This window comes from Setaria italica, chromosome VI, assembly GCF_000263155.2.
Source record: "Setaria italica strain Yugu1 chromosome VI, Setaria_italica_v2.0, whole genome shotgun sequence".
In the NCBI taxonomy this organism is placed as follows: Eukaryota; Viridiplantae; Streptophyta; class Magnoliopsida; order Poales; family Poaceae; genus Setaria; species Setaria italica.
The window spans coordinates 35,703,983-35,726,186 of NC_028455.1; the positions used below are offsets into that span (position 1 = coordinate 35,703,983).

The following is a 22,204-nucleotide window of genomic DNA, read 5'->3' on the forward strand; positions in this document are numbered from 1 at the left end:
CGGTGAGGTGACCCGACAATTTCTCCCCGTCGTCTCCTCTCCTCCACAAATTAAACGTAGCGAGGATCACTTGTCCATGCATGGCTATATAGCGGATGGAAGAACTCGAGGGAGAAGAGCTAGCTAGTGATCATACCTTGGAGCGCCGGAGACTGATCGCTGCCACATAATATAGCTGCAGAGAGAGATCGGAGGAGGAGCACACACCGGCCGGGTCGAGAGGCGATAATGGCGGAGACGGCGGACATGGAGCGGATCTTCAAGCGGTTCGACACCAACGGCGACGGCAAGATCTCGCTGTCGGAGCTGACGGAGGCGCTGCGGACGCTGGGGTCCACCTCCGCCGACGAGGTGCAGCGCATGATGGCGGAGATCGACACCGACGGCGACGGCTGCATCGACTTCAACGAGTTCATCACCTTCTGCAACGCCAACCCGGGGCTCATGAAGGACGTCGCAAAGGTCTTCTGATTGACCTGCAACATATATATCATCTACCATCCATGAATCAATCAGCTCCAAGATCGGGTTCAGCTGGCTCGCCGGTCATCTTTAATTCCATTTGGGGTTTTCCTTAAGCACTAGCTAGCAGGAAGGAGTTCGATCATTTTGATTCTGCTTCTCACCTTTTTCAATTATCTTCTTATCAATTGGCTTCCAATATAATGCAAATTATATGGACGATTTTTTCTTTTTCCCGTTCATATATATATGCCTCCGATAAGTATGTGACTTTGTACCTGAGCAGGCCAGCTTTCTATATGTAAGTCATTGGAGAAACGATCTATCTGCATCGTAAAGACAATTTGTTTTAATGGAATCTGATTGTTTCTGTTTTGCAATCGCATTTTAATTAGTAGGAGCTCGATCTTGAATGCTGGTGGGTAGAGTCGTCATGCATCCATGAATCCCACCTCAACACCAAATTAGAGCAGTTTCACTATAACAATGCTACCAAAATCTTTTCACTATATAGTGCATCAATCTGACGATGCAAACCAAGACCCGCATGGTGTTCGACGGGTGCAACCAAGACCCGGCGTCAATGGTGGCGGCGGCGGTCTCCCACATCCAGCTTTGGCTCGTCCGCCCCCATGGAAACCTGGTGCTCTGTCATTGCTATGTAATCGCGCACACCTGCAAGCTCCCCCCTGCTTCCCCTCTTGATCGCGCCATGCCAGCGATGTAAAACACTGTTGGGCTTTTAGCCCCAATTTAATTGAGTTCAGGTGGGCGATCTCCGCCCCCGTTGCTGCCTCAAGGAAAAAAAAAATCTGACGATGCAAATGAGTTCATTGACGACTGAAAGAAATATTTTTTTATCGAATACGCAAGAGAATTACGCATCTGATAGAAATGGAGTAGAGTTTACAACAACGCGCATAAGTGAGCGCTACAACTTTTGGTACGTTTCTATTACATAAGTTAAACGACCTAGCTTAAGCGATGGGCAAGCCTGGATTGAAAACGGACTACTCGCAGACTAAACAACTCAGATCTTTTGCTCCCGCCATGATCCGCAACTCACCTTCTGATATTATCTTCTGTAGTAGGAGATCCATTTGCATTGTAGCGCCTCTGAAAACTCTTGCATTTCTCTCTTTCCAAACCTCCCAAGTCACGAGCGCAACTTTCGCTTCTGCCCGTTCCACAGTGCCCTTGCCTGCATCCACCATTGTTGGATGTTGTTGCCCTGGATCGGTGTAGAGTATTGCCTTCCCAGAGTTGCAAAGATCATGGACCACAGATGTGTGGTGAAGGAGCAGAACAGGAATAGGTGATCGTTGGTTTCTGGCTCCTGATCACACAGATAGCAAGTAGCATTTGCATCCAGTCCATGCCGATGACGACGATCTGCAGTGAAGATCTTTACCTTCATTGGAGCCCGAGTTTTTCAAATTAGATCTTAGATCCTTGCTGCAACATCCTGTATGCTGATCTGGCCACCCTGTCCTGTGTGCCGGATCGCGACCGTTTCCAACATGTTCCAAAGGTGAAGGTATTCCACGATCGCCTGCACTGATAGGCCACCAGATATTTCTCGGATCATTGAGCAACGCCTGAGCCACCGTTTGCCTCATTTGCACTCTCCTTGGCACGGCATTGCAGAGGACAGGTGCTATCGAGCTTACCGATTGACCTTCCAGCCAACTGTCTATCCAAAACAGGGCTTTGTTCCCATCGCCTAACTGAATCGTGCATGATGAATTGAAGAAGCTTCGAGGATGTTCAGCCCAAGCGCGGTCATCATCTGTTCTCTGAAGCCATAACCATCTTGTCTGCAATGCGTAGCCCGCCAGTTTCAAATCTGTCACGCCAAGTCCTCCTAACTCCTTAGGCCTGCAGACCAAGGCATTTCTCCTCGCCAATCCGATTTCTCCTCGCACCCAAGGCATCGATTTCATCGCCATAGATTGGCGTGATGGAACACTTAGACATGTTCGTTCTCAGCCCTGACGCTTCTCCAAACATGCCCAGTATTCGCACGATCGCTCTGGCTTCCTGTGCTGTTGGACTCGTGAAGAGAATGCGAAGGACCGGGACGGCCGACTAGAGTGGGGTGAATGGAAGCCTTTAAAAATTCTCTTCAAGAATAAGGTCTATGTCCCAATTGCTACCTCAAACACACTTCGCATCTAATCGCTAAGACGACACAAGTCAACTCGTGACAAACTCAACCTAGGAATGATTAGAGACGCTCAAAGCAAAGCAGAAGCAAATAAACCGAGATGCTGAAAACTTGCACACGAGGAAAACAAAATCACTATTAACAAAATCACTATTAAGCACTCACAAACTAAGCATGCAAAGATTAATTATCTAAAGATTAAACATGCTTAGCAATAGATACTACTAATGAGCCAAAGAGCAGGTGCAGCTACTGCTACTGTCCATCGGCTAAACATGCAAACAAGAGCTAACAGTAATCAAGTTAACTAATTCCCAGCACCAGCCTCACATGAACCACCACCAAAATTAAATGACACTAAGGACAAGCAAGTAATGATTAGGATTAGTCACAGTAGAAGGCAATGATGGTTCACAATCTGATGACCGAAACCTGCAGAACTTCTGTTGCTTGCCAGCTTACCTGAAAACAGAGCTGAGCAGCCGATGCTTACCTGCTGCTGCTCCAGGCCTTGCGCTACCTGGACCACTGCAGGGAGTTGTGCTGGGCCACCTGCTCTCGCCGCCTGACCAGCCTGGGCCGCCTCTCCCTAGTGAGAGCTGGGCCGCTCGCGCTTGCTGAGAAGCTGGGCTGACGAGCGCGCCGGCGTGGGCCGCGAGCGCTGGCAGTGAGCCAGGCCACCGCTCCGGCCTGCTGCTGGCTCTACGGTCCGCTCCTGCGGCCCGGCTGCTGCCTGGTCCGGCCAGCTGCGCAGGCCAGCGCCGCCTGCTGCGCACGTGCTGCGGCCTGCCGTGAGCTGCAGCTGGCCGCCTGCGTCTCCCCCGACGCCTGTGGAGGAACAGAGAAGAAAAACGAAGAACAAACAAGAACTCCACCCAAACTTCGAATGAAAAATCCTCCCTCAAAACACGACGGATCGAGATGAAACTTGAGCCATAGAAGCATCTCCTCAAAAGTTAATAGATCTTGGAAGATCTCAAGCATTCATCGCGGATTTTGGAGAAACCCGAACGCCCTACAAAAAACAAGATTTGGGAAAAACTTTGAATTCACACCAGATCCGTGAGGAATCACAAGGATCCTAGCAACAACACCCCCAACAAATCTCACGGAATTTGGCTCAAACACGAAGAAAAAAAATTCCCACGAAAATGCTTCGAGAAACCTGAAAAAAATAAATTTCAGATTCAAAGAATATGGAACAACATGGCACGATATTGATTTTTGGATTACTCCACCATGTTCGGTTAGAAGCCACTCCTAAACACAATCAAAACTAGGATGATAGAAAAATCAAATCAAAGATCCTTCGTCTCTCTCCCTCTCCCACCTTCCAAAGACTCTCACCAACAAAATGAGAAGTCCACCACAAAAAACATCCTTGAGATGTGGCTGCCCCAACAGTCACTCCTCATATATACAGTCTTTTGGCAAATGTCCAAAATACCCTGAAGCACACAACTCAAATGCCCCATAAAGGTAGAACCATCCAGCTTTTTCTTCGTACATTAAACGGACCCAACGCCTTCACGACTTCGCTTCACCTCAACGCAAGCTTCGGGATGGTGCCATGCATCCTCCAACTCGACGCCGTCCGGCCGCACCGGACTCGCCCCCCGGTTTTGAGACCAAACCAGTCAAACCCTCTTGCACACCCCGCAGTCATGACTCACCTCCATTTTGAGGCCAAACCGGTCAAACTCTCTTACACACCCCGCAAGACATGACTCATCCCCAGTTTTGAGGTCAAACCGGTCAAACCCTCTTGCATGTCGCACAATACACAATATATATTTTACACAAACACCACAACACAACGCACACAACACAACACCTCCGGTTAGCTGTTAGCATAACCATGCATATATGAAATATGAACTCAACCAGTAAAGCCTCGTATCATCCAGTCAATCACCCTCACAAATAGACCAGAGCACATCTCAACTTGTCTCTTAGAATGACGTCCTCGGCATAGAAACTACACTGAAATTTTATGGCATCTAACTCCATAGGTTTCAGCACCCCGTCCTCCCTTGCCTTTAAGAACAACCGGTCCAGGATGGACATTGCCAAGATGAATGCATCAGTGATAAGGAGTCCCGCTGACGAACCCCTCGCATGTGATTGATCGGTTGCCCCTGTTGGCCATTCAGCAAGATCCTGGAGGAAGAAGAAGATAGGAGTAAAGAAATCCAGCTTCGCCATTTCCTGCCGAACCCCAGAGCTTCCAGCAGTTCCAATAAGAAGGGCCATGACAGTGTGTCAAAGGCTTTCGATATATCCAGTTTGAGGATATATAGCATGCATGCAAATGGATCCGTTGGAAGGGACGGCGGACGGCGGCATGCATGCTAATAACTTTGACTCCAACTGTGGGTGGACATAGAAGATTGCAAATCCTCTTTGATCGATAGCCTGATCGATACCGTCAGATTCGCAATGAGTGAGTGAATACTGATGACAGAAGTTGAATGCAGTGTGCAATGCGAATATGCGATAGTGAGTGCCTCCCACCGGGGAGTCAGCATGATTCCTACCCTTGAATCAAGCAAAGAAACACACTGCTGCTATGGCTGCAAAGAAAGAAAGAAAGTTATATATATGATGATAAAAGCAAGCAGAGCATGCGGTGCATACGGATGGATCGGATCCACCTGCGCGGCGCCATCATAGCATTCCTGCCGTTCCGACGAGGAATCCCTCTGCTAGAGCTACCTCTGAAAGGTAAAAGCAAAGATCGAGTGGCCATCAGTAGTTGAGTTGAGACTCCGTCCTGTTGTTTAGTCCACGATCCCATCCCATCCATCATCTATATTTCTATCCTGCTGCTGGTCCAGCTGAAGAGATTCAGATGCGATCCATCCATCCATCTGGTAGCTATTCATTCCTTATCTGATCGACAACCGTAACCACATGACCTGTTCGTTGCAACCACGCACGGCAGTGCAGCTGCAACATACACACCGTTGTGGTCTGCAACGCCTTTTGAAAAAAGAAGTGCACTTGTCCCAGAATATTCCCTCGCATCGCATGCATCGCTACTTCCTCTCCCTTTCAACTCAAGTGATACCGCACCCTTGCTAGCTTGAGAACACTGTCCATGAGAGATCGTAACTTAGGCTACCACTACCAGCTCGCATATAGTGTAAACACATCGATCTATCTACCGATCAGATGTACTTAATTCGTTCCACAAGAATTAATACAATGAAGCAGCGTTTCTAAACATCAGAGAATGATTTCATATGCATCATGGTTGATTATATTTGGCGATTAAGGCAACAGGATGATGGAAGGAGGTCACAAGCAATGCAAGATGACAATGTGCGGGTACGGTGCCATTCGGCGTGCGTTAGTGGCGAACGCAACATTGAGGGCTGGGCCGGGCGTGTTTCTGATACGCATGATGTCTGTCCCGGCCCTCTGAAGAATATCATCAGAGAGCTGGAATGAATCGTACATACGTGCAAATATCATGTTAGTTTTCTGTCATGTCGTCGCTGGTCCACGTCCATCCGTTTGATTTATGCACTACACTACTATAGCATGCTCCTTGTCATGTCCATCTACTATTGGTGGATTCGACAATGAAGCACCAAGTATCTATCATGCACTATTTCTTCGCAGTTGGATGGAATGAGAGAAATTGCAACTACCCACCAGTGCAAGTTGGTTCTGGTCTTTGTGTATTGATCTTGAAATGGATAAAAACTTACAAATCATATAGAACAAAGATCGATGTCATTGACAAATACAACACCAGATGTCAAAAAACAGGACCATATTCTTTTTTGCAAAAATTATGTAGAAATATTTTATAAAAAATGTTATGGTGCCTCCAATGATTTTGGAAGGGTCTCTATATAGTTGTAAGATTCAAATCCAAGAAAATTCCTTCATGCCTAATATACTGAAAGTACCTGTGGAGTAGTAGTCTGCTTCTCGTTCCTAGATATGTCGGCAGTGTACCAGTGCGTAGGTACATACTCACTCCAGTGTGCGCATGCGCGGAGCATCTGCACCTGCATATGCTTTCTCTTGCTTTTGTGCGTGCGTACTAGTCCATTCCATCCAGTTTGGTTTGTCGGGATGCAGACAGCAGCAGCTGCGCATGCCTTGGCTTGCATTGTATACGTACGTTGATGGATGTCGTGCTCCAGCTTGACAGCGCCGGTACGGTACTTGCAAATATCATCGTCTTTGCTGCCGGCGGTCTCTAGCTGCTAGAGTACGTTTCCAGCATCCTGTCGCCTCTGCAGCAGTTGCTAGATCTGCTAGTTGCTGTTGGGGTTCAGAGTGCAGTGTCGCCGCAGACCAATGCAAGCATATGCATCCAAGCTGCCGGAGTTTGAGGCAGCTCGTTTCTTGTTGATCTCTCTCCCTTGGACTCTGGTGCTTGCATGGCATTTCGCATGTTGCACAGTGAGATCCCTGTTCCGTATGGATCTTAAAGGCTTTTATATACTGCTCCCTCCGTCCCAAATTACTATTTGTTTTAACTTTTCTAGATACACATATTTTGATGCACCTAACGATAGTAATTTGGGACGGAGGGAAACGAAACATGATTCATTTATGTAGTCCATTCACTACCGATCAAGGTACTAATTTGTCTCAACGTACGCTAGTGTTGTAGCTAGTCGCAGTACTGCATAGTAGTACAAGTGATGGATCTTGAGCGTCTATCCTTGACTTTGGAGCCAGGCAGGGCGTGCATCAGCCAAATCAAACTGAAAGCTGTCTGTCGACTAGCCATCCAGTAAATAAAGCATGGCATTAAAGGTCATGATGCACTACCTAATACTGCACAAATGGGGAACATTGGGGCCAGCAGATGTCTGCTTATATGTCTAAAATATATACGTGTACTATGCAAAGCTGTGGAAGGGTATGATGGCCGGCACACATGATGGCTGCATCTTTATTTGCATCATTGCAGATGCAAAGTTCATATATACTTGTAACTAGCTGTATACTATATTGCGGTGTGGCGCCAATAAACATAATTAAGTACTGATCGATAACCAAAGATGGATGGATTATCGATCGAGTAAACAGGCCGAATGAAGTGCTTGATCATAGCTCATAATCTGCAGCACTCCAATTGACTGATTACTATACTAAAAGGCCTCGTATTACGCCACATACCAATACTGGTGAGGAAACATTATGGGCAATATAATGGAGTATACATATATACTGGTACTCTGAAAATCTGCAGCTGAATAATGTGCAAAATTGCATGTAGCGCAGTAGCAGGATGTGTAAGCAAGCAAGCAAGAAGAAGATTAAAAGCGAGGAGGGATGTGACACGAGCAGTGGCAATGTTGGTGGCTGCTGCTGCGCGCGCATACAAATCGACGGATCCATGGGAGGATCGATCGACAGGCGCTTTGCTAGTGCTGCCACATCCATCCATGCCTTGTCGGCCTCAATAACCGATTGCATATACCCCCTCCGTCCCAAATTACTATTTATTTTAACTTTTTTTAGATTCATAGCTTTTGCTATACGCATACATATACTGTATGTCTAGATATATAGCTAAAGTCACGTACCTAGAAAAGCTAAAACGAATAGTAATTTGGGATTGAGGGAGTAGATCTTAATTAGCCTGCTGTGTTGATAGATCCATCACACACTAAGCTACTGATATAATTACGAATTTGAAATCAGCTGGAGAATGACACGGCAATGAGAGGATGATGAATACTGCAGTTTGATTCTCATTTCTCTCATAAAGGTGAACACCACAGCGATTCATCACCTCTTGCTGGATTGTTCAACAGATCGATCACATGGCTGCGAGATGGGCGCATGAATGCTCCCACGGCGTGCATGAGGAGGTTACTGGGCAAGATCGACGATAGATGCTATGGCAAATAAAGCACGCACGCATGCAGGCCGGATCGACAGTCATTCTTCCTGTTCCAGGTGTTAGCTTGTTCAATTCAGGACCACAACGTACGTACCCACCTAAGTAGTTGCTTGCTGACACTTGTCAATTAGTAATAAGGATTACATATGATGCATCATCGATCGGCAGATCCAGCATCGATCATTAATTAGTTTAAGAGCTTCTCCAACTCGATCGATCAATTCATCGTCAATCGGTTAAATAAATAAAGCCCAATAAGCGATCGATCGACGACAGATTTAACAACCTACCAACCTATCTAAGCTAAGTGAGGGGAGGGGACCATTTCATCAGCAGCCACCAGTGGCGGTTCACTAATCGATCTTAGCTTGTGTTTCAATCCACACAGATGATAGGAGGATGCTTCATTTATATATTACGTCCTAAATTGCAGGTCGTTTTTGGATTTTTTAATTCATAGATTTTGCTATGTACGTAGATGTACGCAATGTATAGATATATTGTAAAATCTATGAATTTTGAAAAGCTAAAGCGACTTATAATTTAGGATAGAGGAAGTAGTAGTATGTATCGAATATGCAAAATCAAACTTGCATTGGTGGATGCTATCAGCAACACATCCGGTCATCCATCCGTGCAGTGCAAGTTGCTCGCTCGCGGTGTAGATGAGGTAAGATGCAAGGATGTAGGCATCCAAAGTTGGTGGCTTGGCTCCGTGCTGTTGTCGTTAAGATTGCTAAACTATAGCTAGGCCTATCGATCTTCCCTAGAAGCCTAGCTACTAATAGCACACTCCAATAAGATCGATTCGGGTAACTATATTTCATAGGAAATATCTGACTAAGCGAAGCAAGGGTATCTCCAAACAGTCCATTCATGTCATCAAACCCAGCTACAAAATAATGGTGTGTTCACGTCATCCGATCCTTTTGCAAACTTTACCACTCACTCCAATACATATCGACGACTATATATAGCTAGAAAGAGCTTGGAGAATATAGTATATTGTAGCTAATTCAATTCATTGGAGTGGATGTGCCTTGTGCTGTGTCTATATAGAGATGACATTGGCCGCTCTAGTAGCTAATAGTAACTGACTACTCCCTTTGGCTAGCCTAAAATACTTGATGGACGACATATATTATCTGATCGAACTTGTATAGCTTTGATCATGAATAACTTTCGAATATACATGTACATGGTTTGAAAACATGTAAATTGTCGGTTTAGATTTATGTATGATAAAAAAATACTTTCATAATGTCATAAATAAAATAATTATTGTTGCATTCTATAAATATATATATTCTAGAAGAAAATAGTTGTTTGAGTTAATGTACTCGAGCTATTGGATATTGATATATCCTTGCCCCATGGCCATCATATGCATGTCCAAAATTAACGCCGGCCGTATAGTTTTGACCATATATTAGCCAAAAACCTATTATCGATGACCATATATTAGCTAAAAGCCCTGATGGAAATGGAGGAGATGGAGATGATTATTATACTTAGCTTGACCCGGCCACCCGTGTGTGAGTGCGTCGTGCAGCAGCTTTCAGTACTCCATGGGAAGACGGAAAATACTCGATGAAAAGAAAAGAGAAAGGATGGCATGTTGCGGCTGCGGCGAGCAGCATGTCCCTGGAAAGCAGGATGAAAAGCTAGCAATAATCCTGATATGAAATGCAGGCGAGATCGAGCACCTGGCCAGCAAGCCCAACCCTAGATAATCGATGGAATATACGGCCGTGGGTGCCAACGACGACTAATTAAAGCTACCACTCGTATACATATTTCGATGTGGGACTTGCATTGCATGCTGTGTACATCCATCCATCGATCCATCGCGGACAGACGAGACGATCGACAGATAAACAAACGACATGGTGGCTTGCATGGTGATGTGCTGAAAACTGTGGCCAGCAGCCTGCTCATGAGCTTGTTCTGTCATCTGTGGTGGTCCAACGTCCAAGCACCGGCCGGCCTTCTCTATATATGATCTCCAACTTTTCTCCATGCTTTTGCATTATATATAATATTTTCTTTTAATTTCTTTTCCCCTGCTTTTCAGATCCATGTAGTGGAGAAGCACATTTTGGATTCACTTTTCTAGTCGAGATTCTTTTTCCCGCCTGCATATGGATTTAATTAAGTGGCTTCGGTTGGCTATAATAATTCGTTTTGGGTTGCATAGTATGTATCAGCAGAGCTCGCGCCAGCACTTTCAGATCTCTATCAGTATTTGTAACGATGAACTATCTGGCACTAAGCACAAAAGCGTGTTGCTCCGCATGTTCATATGGATTGCAACAGCACATCAAGCATCTGCCTTGATCATTATAAACACTAATAATTCAAACAGGAGATTGAAAAAAAACACTAATAATCCATTTCTATTAGAAATATGTGTGTGAACTGTGAACACAATATGCACAGCAGCTAGGTACTCAAACCTGCAGGGTTAAAGGTGCGGCAAAAATCTCAGGCGGGCCCTGCATTCTGCAGTTGTAGTGACGCATCACTTGTGTGAGCATGCATGCCATCCTGAAGAAATTACAAACAATAATAAGGCAGAAACAATATAATGCATGAAGGTTAATTATAGCCTGGTGGAAATAATTTATTAATTAAATTCCATCATTCGGCGACTGCTTTTTCTTCATTACGGCGGATCGCTTTCTTTCTATCAATCCATCCATGGGCGGTGCTAGTGGAGTGGCGCCAATTAAACGACGGATCCATCCATGGAGATGCCATCAAACAAACGAGTCCACTAGAAGCCTTGCTACTGCTGCCGCTGTCTCCTCACTCTCTTTATTTGCAAAAAGCGACGCCACACTACCGAAACCACGCAATGCCCAATAATAATCAAAACATTTTAATATTTCACCTCGTGCACATGCTAGCGTCCAAATGCCACACTTTGGTCGATGATACTACCTATAGCTAGCTTAGGGCTGTCTGCTTGCGTGTGCTTTGGCGTGTGCATACTTGTTTCAGATCGTACGTAGATAGCAAAAACTATAAACTAAAAAGATCAAAATGACCTGTAATTTGGAGGGGAGTATAAGCTTGTTACTTTAAAGGACGATTTGAAAAAAAAAGGGCGACAAAGGAGCCCCTCTTACTCACTAGGCCGCCATTGCACTCAAGTGCGTGTGCGTCGAACATTGTACTACTCGAATTATAGTTGAATCACTCGCTTAGTCGCTTTGCATGCTTCCGTCTAATGTATATTGTGTGTCCAAACATGCATGTACATTTCTCTTCTGTTATAATAAAATTAGAATGCGTGATTGACAGATTAAGCATGTATGGTAGCATTATATCATAGCATGTGTGGAACTGCGACCACAGGCCATGTGGAGTAGTGGTGTGTTAAAGTTACGGTGAACACCTCCAGTGCATGTCGCGTAACTTTGCTAGCTTTTCACATACTCCTAGCTAGCGTCCTAGGTAGAGTAGGCTGTGATAAAAAAGAAAGGCTACAGCTTGCACTGTCCGGCAGGCACAAGAGGAAGTGGACGTACGACAAGCAGAAAAACAGTGACAGTTGGAGTGCCACGTCCCTCTCAGCTAGCAGTCGGTCCACCTGTGGCTATGGGGCCCACGAGCAGTGGCTAGCCACAGTACACATCACTCACTAGCTCGGACATTCCCTCCCTCGATCATCTCAGTCAGTCAGTTGGCATCATGGCACTCTAGCTCCACTGCCTGAGACTCCCTCCGGTCGAGCTGCTGCGCTTATATAGCGACCCCCCCTCGCTCCGAGCTCGATCACTACCCACCACTGGCATCGATCATCCTCTTGATCTTCCTTCTCGTTCCTCTGATCGATATATCCTTCTCGGCCGAGCTAGCCCGTACCGGGCCGCCAGGCAAGAGATCAGAGGGCAAACAGAGCTAGTAACAATGGCGGATGCGGGGGAAGGGCGGCGGGTTTGCGGCATGCCGGAGAAGGCTCAGCTCCACGTGGCGATGCTGGCGCTGCAGTTCGGGTACGCGGGGTTCCACGTGGTGTCGCGGCTGGCGCTGAACATGGGCATCAGCAAGCTCGTCTTCCCCGTGTACCGCAACATCATCGCGCTCTGCCTCCTCGTGCCCTTCGCCTACTTCCTCGAGAAGAAGGACAGGCCGCAGCTGACGCTCAACTTCGTCGTCCAGTTCTTCCTCCTCGCGCTCTGCGGCATCACCGCGAACCAGGGGTTCTACCTGCTCGGCCTCGACAACACGTCCCCCACGTTCGCCTCCGCCATCCAGAACTCCGTCCCGGCCATCACCTTCGCCATGGCCGCGGCGCTCCGGATCGAGAAGGTCCGCCTCGACCGCCGCGACGGCGTGGCCAAGGTGGTGGGCACGCTGGCTTGCGTCGCGGGGGCCTCCGTCATCACGCTCTACAAGGGCCCCACGATCTTCGGCCCGTCGTCCGGCGGTGACAAGCAGCTGATCATGCAGCAGCTCGTCGCCGGCCCGGAGCTCGCCATGGGGCTGAGCAAGGCCGTGGAGGGGGAGATGAAGAACTGGACGCTGGGTTGCGTGTACCTGATCGGTCACTGCCTGTCGTGGTCGGGGTGGCTGGTGCTGCAGGCCCCCGTGCTGAAGAAGTACCCGGCGAGGCTGTCCGTGACCTCCTACACCTGCTTCTTCGGCGTCATCCAGTTCCTCATCATCGCCGCCTTCATGGAGAGGGACGCCGACGCATGGAAGTTCCACTCCGGATCCGAGCTCTTCACGATCCTATACGCCGTGAGTTAGCTAGCTAGCTGTAAAAATGATGCCTTTTTTACAAAGAAATGATCCTAGCTAGCTAAATGCCTTTTGCTAATGAAAAAAAGATGCCTGCTTGCAGGGGTTCATCGCGTCTGGGGTGGCGTTCGCGGTCCAGATCTGGTGCATCGACCGTGGGGGCCCGGTGTTCGTGGCGGTGTACCAGCCCGTGCAGACGCTGGTGGTGGCAATCATGGCGTCCCTCACCCTCGGCGAGAAGTTCTACCTCGGAGGCATCATCGGCGCCGCCCTCATCATCGTCGGGCTCTACCTCGTGCTCTGGGGAAAGAGCGAGGAGAGGGCGCGCCTCGCCAGGGACGCCGCCGCCGCCGTCGTCATCATGCCGCCGTCGTCCGACGCCGGTGCCACCGCCCGGAGCGCCAACAAGCTCACGCAGCCGCTCCTGCTGCCGCCCTCCACCGAGAACAACGTCTGATCCATCCAGCCGGCCGGCCATCGTCTCGATCGATCACTGCACGGCGGCGCATGGAGGATCATCCATCCATCGATCGATCCAGCAAGCAGATCAGCAGTGTTGTTAATCAATTATTAGTGCTTTAAATTTTTCTCTTTGTTGCTTTCACGATACGACGCATGCATGTATGCATTATTGTTAATGGTGTGGTGAGCGATGATGATGAGCAGACGACGACTGCATACACAGCAGGTTGCATGTTGCGACGACTTTGCCTGCTGCTTCGTGCGTACTACTTAGTAGGATTGTTTGCGGCATTGTGCATGTATTTGCATGGTCGATCGGAAATTAGTGTGTGTACGATCAATATTAATTAATTGGTGTGTTCATGGAGCCTTTGCTGCCTTGCTACTACTTACTCCTATCCTACTACTGAGTACTACTCCTTTTCTTCCTAAATGATTTGTTAGGGTTAAGTTTTCAAAATAAAAGGCATATATGTGTATGCGTCCGCTATTCGGTACCCTAGGTACGGAATAGTTCCCGAGCCATTCCCGCGTGCGTGCGTGATGCAACCGGGCATTGTGAATTAGTCACGTTTATATAAACAATAATGTGCAAACCAGCCTCCCGACTTCAAGCAAAACATCTGGTTCTGCTGCCGCCGTTCAGCATCTTTCTCAGTTAGCAGGCATTAATTGAGTGCAGTTCTTCTGTGATCCTCGCCTGCTAAACAATAATCCAACTGGAATGCCACGTTAATTGAGTGCAGTTGGGCTAATAGGAACGATCGGTTTCGGGGTTGTGGATGGAGGACGTGGCGAATGTGTTTCTTCTTCGAACTGATAACATATTTTTGGACTACTAAACGATCTCGAATGAAAAAGTTGTCAACTATAAAGTTTAAAATCTCATCGAGCTCTACAATTTTGATATAAAGTTTGTATTCATCCGAGATCGTATGCAAAATATTGTATTAAAAAAATACAGCCTTCAAACTTAATAATTCCTATCCTTAGCTTTGTTTCTATTTACGGAACCCAACAACGGTTGCGCCGTCATCGTCGTCATATATCTTGACACTGTTCCCATCGTAGGTCGCCTTCTATTGCGGCAATGGGACTCCGAACGGCGGTACGCCACTCAGATCTGTGCCCGCCCCCGCTTCCGTCGGAACGTACGGGTTTCATGTGTGGGTCCCGCGTAATAAACAGATAACAACAAACCACCCATAAATATCTTCTACTACTATACTTGCAAAGAGTGGAGTATTAGGGACAACGCACTAACATATTGTGAAGTAAAGCCACCATATCAGGAATAAGCGAATAATAACGTGAGAGCAAGTAAGTATCAGGAGCAACGTACGGACATTTCCGCTAGTAAAAATAAAGAGGGGAAAACGGATTAACAAAAATCAAAACCATATGGCAACAGCCTACAACCCAAGCTCATACACACCTGACGAATCAAGAAGATGAAAACTGGCCAAGGTGAGAAGCCTCTGACACTTGCATGCACCTGGTTATAGAAGAACTGTAGACGAGGGTTTGCTCCATAAAAACCTGATAGCCAAACACTCCGTGCACAAAACTAATTAAACACATGAACATACTGACACCAGATAGATACGAATGAAAAAGATGCTCCATATAATGTAGATCCTGTAAGGAATCTATGATGTGCACAAAACAGGGAATACATAGAAACACTAAAATAACTTGCAAATTAATTGAGTGCAGTTCTTCTCCATTATTGCAGTAGACAATGTATGTATATATACAGTTTTTTGAAAAGGATAAGCTACCAACAAAAACTGAGGAGATTCTGAATGGCAGATGCATGCCTTAAATGCTGGGGTTCAGACAAAGATAAGACGGCAGGTCAGACAATAGTGTGGAGTCCAAATGGCAGAGGGGTGCAGTTCTTCAACGATGGGAAAGTCGCTGACCAGTAGTGTGACGTGATATATGAAGCGAGCAAATCTGGTGAGAGAACTAGATCATGTGCATTAAATGTAATATATAGGAAATACTACACACGAACACTAAGGAGGCGTTGGACTTCCCTGTACTAAACTTTAGCTCCTGTCCCATCGGATGTTTGGACACTAGTTAAAAGTATTAAACATAAGCTAATTATAAAACTAATTGCACAACCACTAGGCTAATTCGCGAGACGAATCTATTCAGCCTAATTAGTTCATGATTTGATAATGTGGTGCTACAGTAACTATTTGCTAATGATGGATTAATTAAGCTTAATAGATTCGTCCACGAATTAGCCTAGGGGTTCTGCAATTAGTTTTATAATTAGCTCATATTTAGTCATTCTAATTAGTATCTGAACATCCGATATGATTGGAGATACCAGCTTCTGATCAGAAGTGATCGCACGGAATATGAAATGAGCACATACTCCGTTGCTTAAGAGTAATCAAGAGACTCAACTCTCCATTTTCAAGTCTGCTTCTGTGGCTTCCAAGTCAGAATACTATTTGGTACCCTGGTACAGAATACTTGTTCAGTACCCGAGCACGGAAACGTCCGCCCCGCGAGCGCCCGCACGCGCCGCAACTCCCGCACGTTCTGGGACCCTCCGTTTTTTTTTCCCCCCGCAACCTAAGGATAGCGCATCTTGGTTAACGGATTCGTTTCCCTACCACACGCGCAGTACCGTCCGCCGTCGGCAACACCTTGGTCAGTTCAACGAGCAGAGTTATCAAGTGCCACATGCTCTCTTCCAGATATGGTTCTGGCCCAGCAGCCCACGCTTGCTGCGCTTGTATACTTTCTTTGCAGGCAGAACAACGCAATAAACAAACAGGCAGTTCAAAGCATTGTATTAGAAAAAGCCCACACGGACGGGCCAGTGGTCGTCTGCTAACAAACCAAGTGTGCCGCGTGCATGACGAGCAAGAGTTGCACTAGTAGAAAAATCACCTTCCATCCCCAACAAAAATCTCGGTTGTTTTTGAACCGGGACTAAAGATAGTCTTGGGGCCAAATTTTGTAGTCTGCCAACCGGGACTAAAGGAGGTTTTTGTTCCCGGTGAAAGATCCAACCCTAAGATGGAGATCTTTAGTCCTGATTAGTTAGTCTCGGTTGGGAAAACAACACCCGAGAAATTGTGGTTGCTCAAAACGCAAAAGCTTTGTCGTCCAGGTTCCAAATTGCAAGTTGCAAAAGATGGGGAGTTATCATTCGCTCATCGCTAGCTGCTGCAGCACGCCTCCTCGCCAGATCGGTGCCCATGGCCTCAAGCTGCTCGTAAGCTTCGTTTTCTTTTTCTCTCCGCTACAGCATCCTTTTGGAATTTTGTTTTGCTCCAAATTTCAATGGTATGCAACTAATTTCCTCACAAATGTTTTGGGTGCAAATCAATTTGTTTGAAGTAATAATGTAGTGTTTCAATTTCTTTGGTCACCAATTCTGATTCATTCATTTAAATTGCAATGTTACGGTCTGCATTTAAAGGTTTTGCTTTTGCAAATTGCAACAAATAGGCAACTAAGAAAGGATCCATCAATATGTGAGACTTGGGATATTGGAGTAATATACAAAATTATGTAATTGGGGAATTGGTGTAATAATATTGGAAATATGTATTTTTTATCTCTTAAGTATTTTGGAAGTGTCCCTCATGCATACTTGGAACATTCTAGAAGATTGTGGAGATCTCAAGAGACTAACTTTCCCATGTATAAGGATAAGATCATGGGAAGGTAAGAAGGTTCTAGAAAATTGGAGAGAATGCGTGAGCCATAATTGTCATGTTTCATGGTGAAATGGTGAATGCTCTAGAACTAGATATTTTAGCATGCTAGAAATATAAGAAACTAGATAAGGATGAGGAGGGTTCTAGAGTTAGGATATTTTGTATTGAAGAGTGTGGAAATTGCTACGTGGAAATACCACAATGATCATGAACACCTATAAATAGAGGTGCTCCCTTCCCTCCTAGCCGATTTCTCAACAGTGTGTAAGATAATTATTAGCATATACATGCATAACATAGTGTAATTAATAAAGACCAGACAGTCAGTTGAGAGACATGACCTACCAAAAGCCTTTGGACTTATGACTATATTTGCATTGAAAGGCTAAAGTTTAGCACTAACTCAATCAAACAAAAGGGTTAATCGGTGGGCTAAACTTTAGTTAAACTAAAAAACTGTAAAAGCATCAGTTAGGATAAACTTTAGTTAACAAAAAAAATGTAGAAGTATTATTTAGGCTTAAGAGCCTTATACGATAAACTTTAGTTAACCAAAAAAATGTAGAAGTATTATTTAGGCTTAAGAGCCTTATACTTATAATGTATTCCATCATGATAAGTAGTGTTTCCATTATACTTTATTGTACACTTGTTGCCATAAATTTTGTTGGCTCCGACCCAACTTCCGCCGCCTTTGTTCATTTTACGATTAAACCCACCACCTCTACCTTTTGCAGGTGTCAATTATAGGACGAAATAAGCTATTCCATTTTTGGCATACTTCTTTAGTTCTTCAAAAGATTCATCATATATGTTGATTTTATGTATGTCACTGGGAAGTTCACAATTTAGGTTATTCACACATTGTGACAGAATATCTTCAAGTTCACTACGAGAATATTCATCATCAATCTGAAAGATAAGACAAAATATAAGTAAAAATACAAAATGATGACGGACATCACATGAGAAATTCATAAACTAACAAGACTTACGAGTCTGAATTTTGCTACCAAGAACAAGAAGTCTTTTGGATAGATAATTGGTTGCATGGTTGTTCAATGGAGTACCTCGCACATATGATTTTTGCAAGTGTGCCTTCTAGAATCTGTAAAAGGCAAAAAGTGGCTGAAGCATTGGCCAACGATGGATGGGTCTGTGTAATACGTGGAGGTCTTTCATGGATTGGAATCCGGAAATTTTTGCAGCTATGGGACCATTTTCTCTCTCTCTCTCTAATGCAATGAAGCGCAGCTCTCCTGCGTTTTCGAAAAAAAAAGTTGTCATAAGTTGTATAAGGATCTTGAGCTTATAAATAGAGGCAATGCCCTCTAGTTTTGTAAGTTTTATGTTCCCACTATTATTTGTAGCCTTTTTCACAGTGAATAGTGAATTTTGCATGAAACATAGTGTTCATGTTGCGGCGGGAATTTTCTATCCCAAAGTTATGACGCAGAGGGACTCCGCGTCGGAGTCGGACACATCCATCCAGCGCACATGCTTCCCACGCCCCTGGAGGTAGCAGCAAGGTAAAACGGCACAGCATCAGGAGAGAGAGCGGAGGTGGGAGAGCTACGAGCGGCGGCGCGGGGTTTGGTGGTCGCTGGCGAGGGGTGGTCGCTGGCGAGGGGTGGTTGTGAGGATAGGGGGCTAGAGGGCTCACGCGAGCGGGCTAGAATCATCATCATGGGTCTGAATGCGAATGCTTTTTTCTTTCCCTTTTCTTTTCTCTTTTTTCATATTTAACCTACAAAATTTGCTTCTTTATTTGATAATCAAATTTATATGTTTGAGAAGTTTATCCGAAAAGAGCTATGCACAACAGTTTTATTAACTAAGTTAGTGTGCATTTCCATAGACGTTGAACAGCGAAAATTTACGTGTATATTTTTTTTAAAAAAAATAGTCATGCAAAAGTTGTGCTAGCAAAATCATGTTAAGAAGTTTTCTTAATAATTTTGTTTGTAAAAGTTGTACTTGAAAAAAATTAAAAAAGATTATACTAAAAATTTGTCGTCTTTCTGCTTGGGCCGTACGGGATGAAGTTTTCATCAGTACTCGAGGGGGAGTCCGGATGAACATTTGTAAGGAAAGCCCGTAGTTATTTTGTTCAGAGGCAAAATGCTATATCAGCTTCAGCTCAGATAAGCTAACAGATTCCCTGCTGTAACTCGTCAATGGCCGTTGTACCTAATGTTTTCTCAGTACATAGGTGAACCCCTTTCCCTGCTAATTTCTATTCAATTTCTGTCACAATATAGCACAGCGTGGCCAGGACATACGAAGCACTCGACCAAATGTTTTCATTTTTTAATAGCTACATCATGCTACATCATGACAAAGCTGGAAAGACAGTCAATCCATACAGCCTTAAAATGATTTGCAATGGAATCGTTTACAGGAGATGTATGCAGACATGCTGCACTGATCAGTTCTGAACCTGTATTCTCTGCGCTTACACTCACTGCTCAGCTTTCACCACAACCCATGGTTCTATTACACAGCTGCTCTTCTGGCTACTATGACTAAAATGTGCTGCCACCTCCTTTGGTGGACAAGACAACTTTGAGATAGAGGCCAGGGCTCTATACTCTGTCAGAAGACGGGCATAGTCCGACGATTGTTTTGCCAGCTCACTATAATTGTTGTTCTTAAAACTGCTAACTATTTGCTCCATATCGCCGAACAAAAGCTGCTCTGACAGATCGACCGTGGCATTATGTGGGCGCCCGCAACGATTCCATTGATCTATTGCCTCGCGCGCTTCCTGTCCATTGCTAACGAGCCAAAGGTACGTTTCTGGTGATTTGAAGCATATGGTTCTGGAGGTTTTTTTTGGAAGGACGGAGGGGAATGTTTTACGTCCAGATATACGTCAGAGAAAGACGAATCTTGTGCTACATTAAACGTGACACATTGCATTGTTTTTTTTTTGTTTATGTGTTGCAGTCGATCATTCGTGGTTGACGCTATCTTTCTGACAACTTGCTTTTGTCCATTTTCAACTGTCAGAAGCTTGCAGAAGGTTCCAAGAAAATAAAAAGAATGCAAAATCCAAATAGCATCTCTATAAAAATGGGTGACACACTAACTTTACAGTGCCCGAACTTGAAACTGACTGAAATCAAGTATAAAGAAGACGATGCCTTGTCTTAATACCTCGTGAGCCATTTCTGTATATTAAGCAAGTAGACATAGAATGTGGAATATGTACAGGTAAAAATGGAAAATAAAGTGAAACAGAGAAAGGATGCAATGAGACATCAAAAAATTAATAGAAAAAAGGGTGATGATCATCTCGACGGTATTGAAGCATTTCGTCTGGGAAAGTGGCCACCTTGTTCTGCTTATGAAATGTGAGGTAGTACAATGTCTCAGCACGCATCTCTTTTGATCGATCCTGAAATGAAAAACATATCGGCGTGCAAAGTGAGAAACAACATACCAAAACAAGAAGAGACACAAGGAAACGACTTACAGCATCAATGGTAGTGTGAAGTGAGCCATGGCCAACACCATCATAGAACTCGAGAAACTTCATGGCAAAGAACACACTGTCATGTGGGACCTTCTCGACGGGAACCTAGACTGGCACATGTCTCCAATTCTTGAATGATTTAAATTTATGAGGTGCAGCAATGGATAAAGCATCACTTAGACGATGCATGATTTTTTTCCCAAATTCCATATGATACTGGTCCCAATTATCACACTCACGGCTGTAAAACATTGAGTCAAGCACATCAATCCGAGTAGCAGTGGCTCACTCATTTAATTAAGATGAACTATCAATGAATTGACATTATGGTCAATATCAGCCAACGTGCATGGACACTAAATTCACAAGTATGGAAGTTCATGCCACTATACATGGTAAATTCTTTGTTAAATATGGTAAGAATTATGCCAGAAGTAGCAAAGGACCAACCATGTGTTCAAAGATGAAGAACAGCTCATGATTTTCCATTGTCACCTCCTTCAGCTTCACAATGTTAGGGTGAATTAGCTTCTGAAGAGCCTGCAGAAAGAAGGTTTTTTTTTAAAGAATCCAAAGCGCGTTGCCAAGAATCACTGAAAACAAATAGAACCTCGCAGCATAGATCCCTCACCACCTTCGAAACTCATCACAGTCACCTCAGCAGTAGGTCCACCTTTACGCGGTTGCATCAGAAGAAGGAAGTTACACGGTTGCGATGGAGGCCCTCACGGCCGGCAGCTGTGGGCATCGAATCGGGGGTGGAAACGATGGATAGGGCGTGCAGCTTGGGTACGGATAGGAAATAGCGCCGGCGGCTAACGATGTGAAGTGGCGCCGGATGCTGAGGATGACACACTGCGGCGACGACGGGAGCTGGCGACCGGCGGCGGTGGCGGGAGCTGACGACCGGTGAAATCAGCTGGCGACCGGTGAAATCAGCTGGCGACCGGTGAAATCAGCTGGCGACCGGGGGCAGCGGGGGAGAACATGACCGGCGAAATCAGGGGCGGCGGCGGAATCAGCTGGTGAAAGGGAGCGGCGGCAGAAACTGTGACCGGCGGCGGCGGCGGCACCTGGCGACAGGGGCGGGCGGCGGTGGCAGCGAAATTCTAGCGGCACGTATAGCAGATGCAAAAAACTGAAGGCAACCCACGTTCGTGAAAAAGTGATTTGACAAAAAAACGGAAGAAAAAAAACCGGGGGAGGGAGGGGGCGACGGTGCGAACCGTGGTATCATATAGTGTGTATATATAGATATATATATTATATATATATATATATATATATATATACACACTGACTGGGGCGCGCGCGCT

The 22,204-nt window shown here is 45.4% G+C and overlaps 2 protein-coding genes and 1 long non-coding RNA gene across 3 annotated transcripts; 2 read left to right on the top strand and 1 right to left on the bottom strand.

The window, feature by feature from the left end:
- Positions 1–141: 141 nt before the first annotated feature.
- LOC101752492 (polcalcin Phl p 7) lies at positions 142–542 on the top strand. Its single transcript, XM_004974168.1, has one exon. The coding sequence runs from the start codon at positions 229–231 to the stop codon at positions 469–471; it is 243 nt and encodes an 80-aa protein (XP_004974225.1). The 5' UTR covers positions 142–228; the 3' UTR covers positions 472–542.
- Positions 543–12,219: 11,677 nt separating this feature from the next.
- Positions 12,220–14,106, top strand: LOC101752902 (protein WALLS ARE THIN 1). Its single transcript, XM_004974169.3, has 2 exons — positions 12,220–13,256; positions 13,360–14,106. The coding sequence occupies exons 1-2, from the start codon at positions 12,423–12,425 to the stop codon at positions 13,711–13,713; spliced, it is 1,188 nt and encodes a 395-aa protein (XP_004974226.1). The 5' UTR covers positions 12,220–12,422; the 3' UTR covers positions 13,714–14,106.
- A 6,458-nt stretch (positions 14,107–20,564) lies between these two features.
- On the bottom strand, positions 20,565–21,978 carry LOC111257674. Its single transcript, XR_002678285.1, has 3 exons — positions 21,339–21,978; positions 20,889–21,129; positions 20,565–20,810 (listed from the first exon to the last, which is right to left on the bottom strand). It is a non-coding gene; the product is annotated as an uncharacterized LOC111257674 (long non-coding RNA).
- Positions 21,979–22,204: the final 226 nt, after the last annotated feature.

What these genes read in the sequence shown, in the direction of transcription:
- LOC101752902 (XM_004974169.3), top strand. Translation starts at nt 12,423, where the DNA reads ATGGCGGATGCGGGGGAAGGGCGGCGGGTTTGCGGCATGCCGGAGAAG. An exon ending in TCTTCACGATCCTATACGCC is followed by an intron (nt 13,257 to 13,359) that starts GTGAGTTAGCTA and finishes GCCTGCTTGCAG; the next exon opens with GGGTTCATCGCGTCTGGGGT.
- LOC101752492 (XM_004974168.1), top strand. Translation starts at nt 229, where the DNA reads ATGGCGGAGACGGCGGACATGGAGCGGATCTTCAAGCGGTTCGACACC.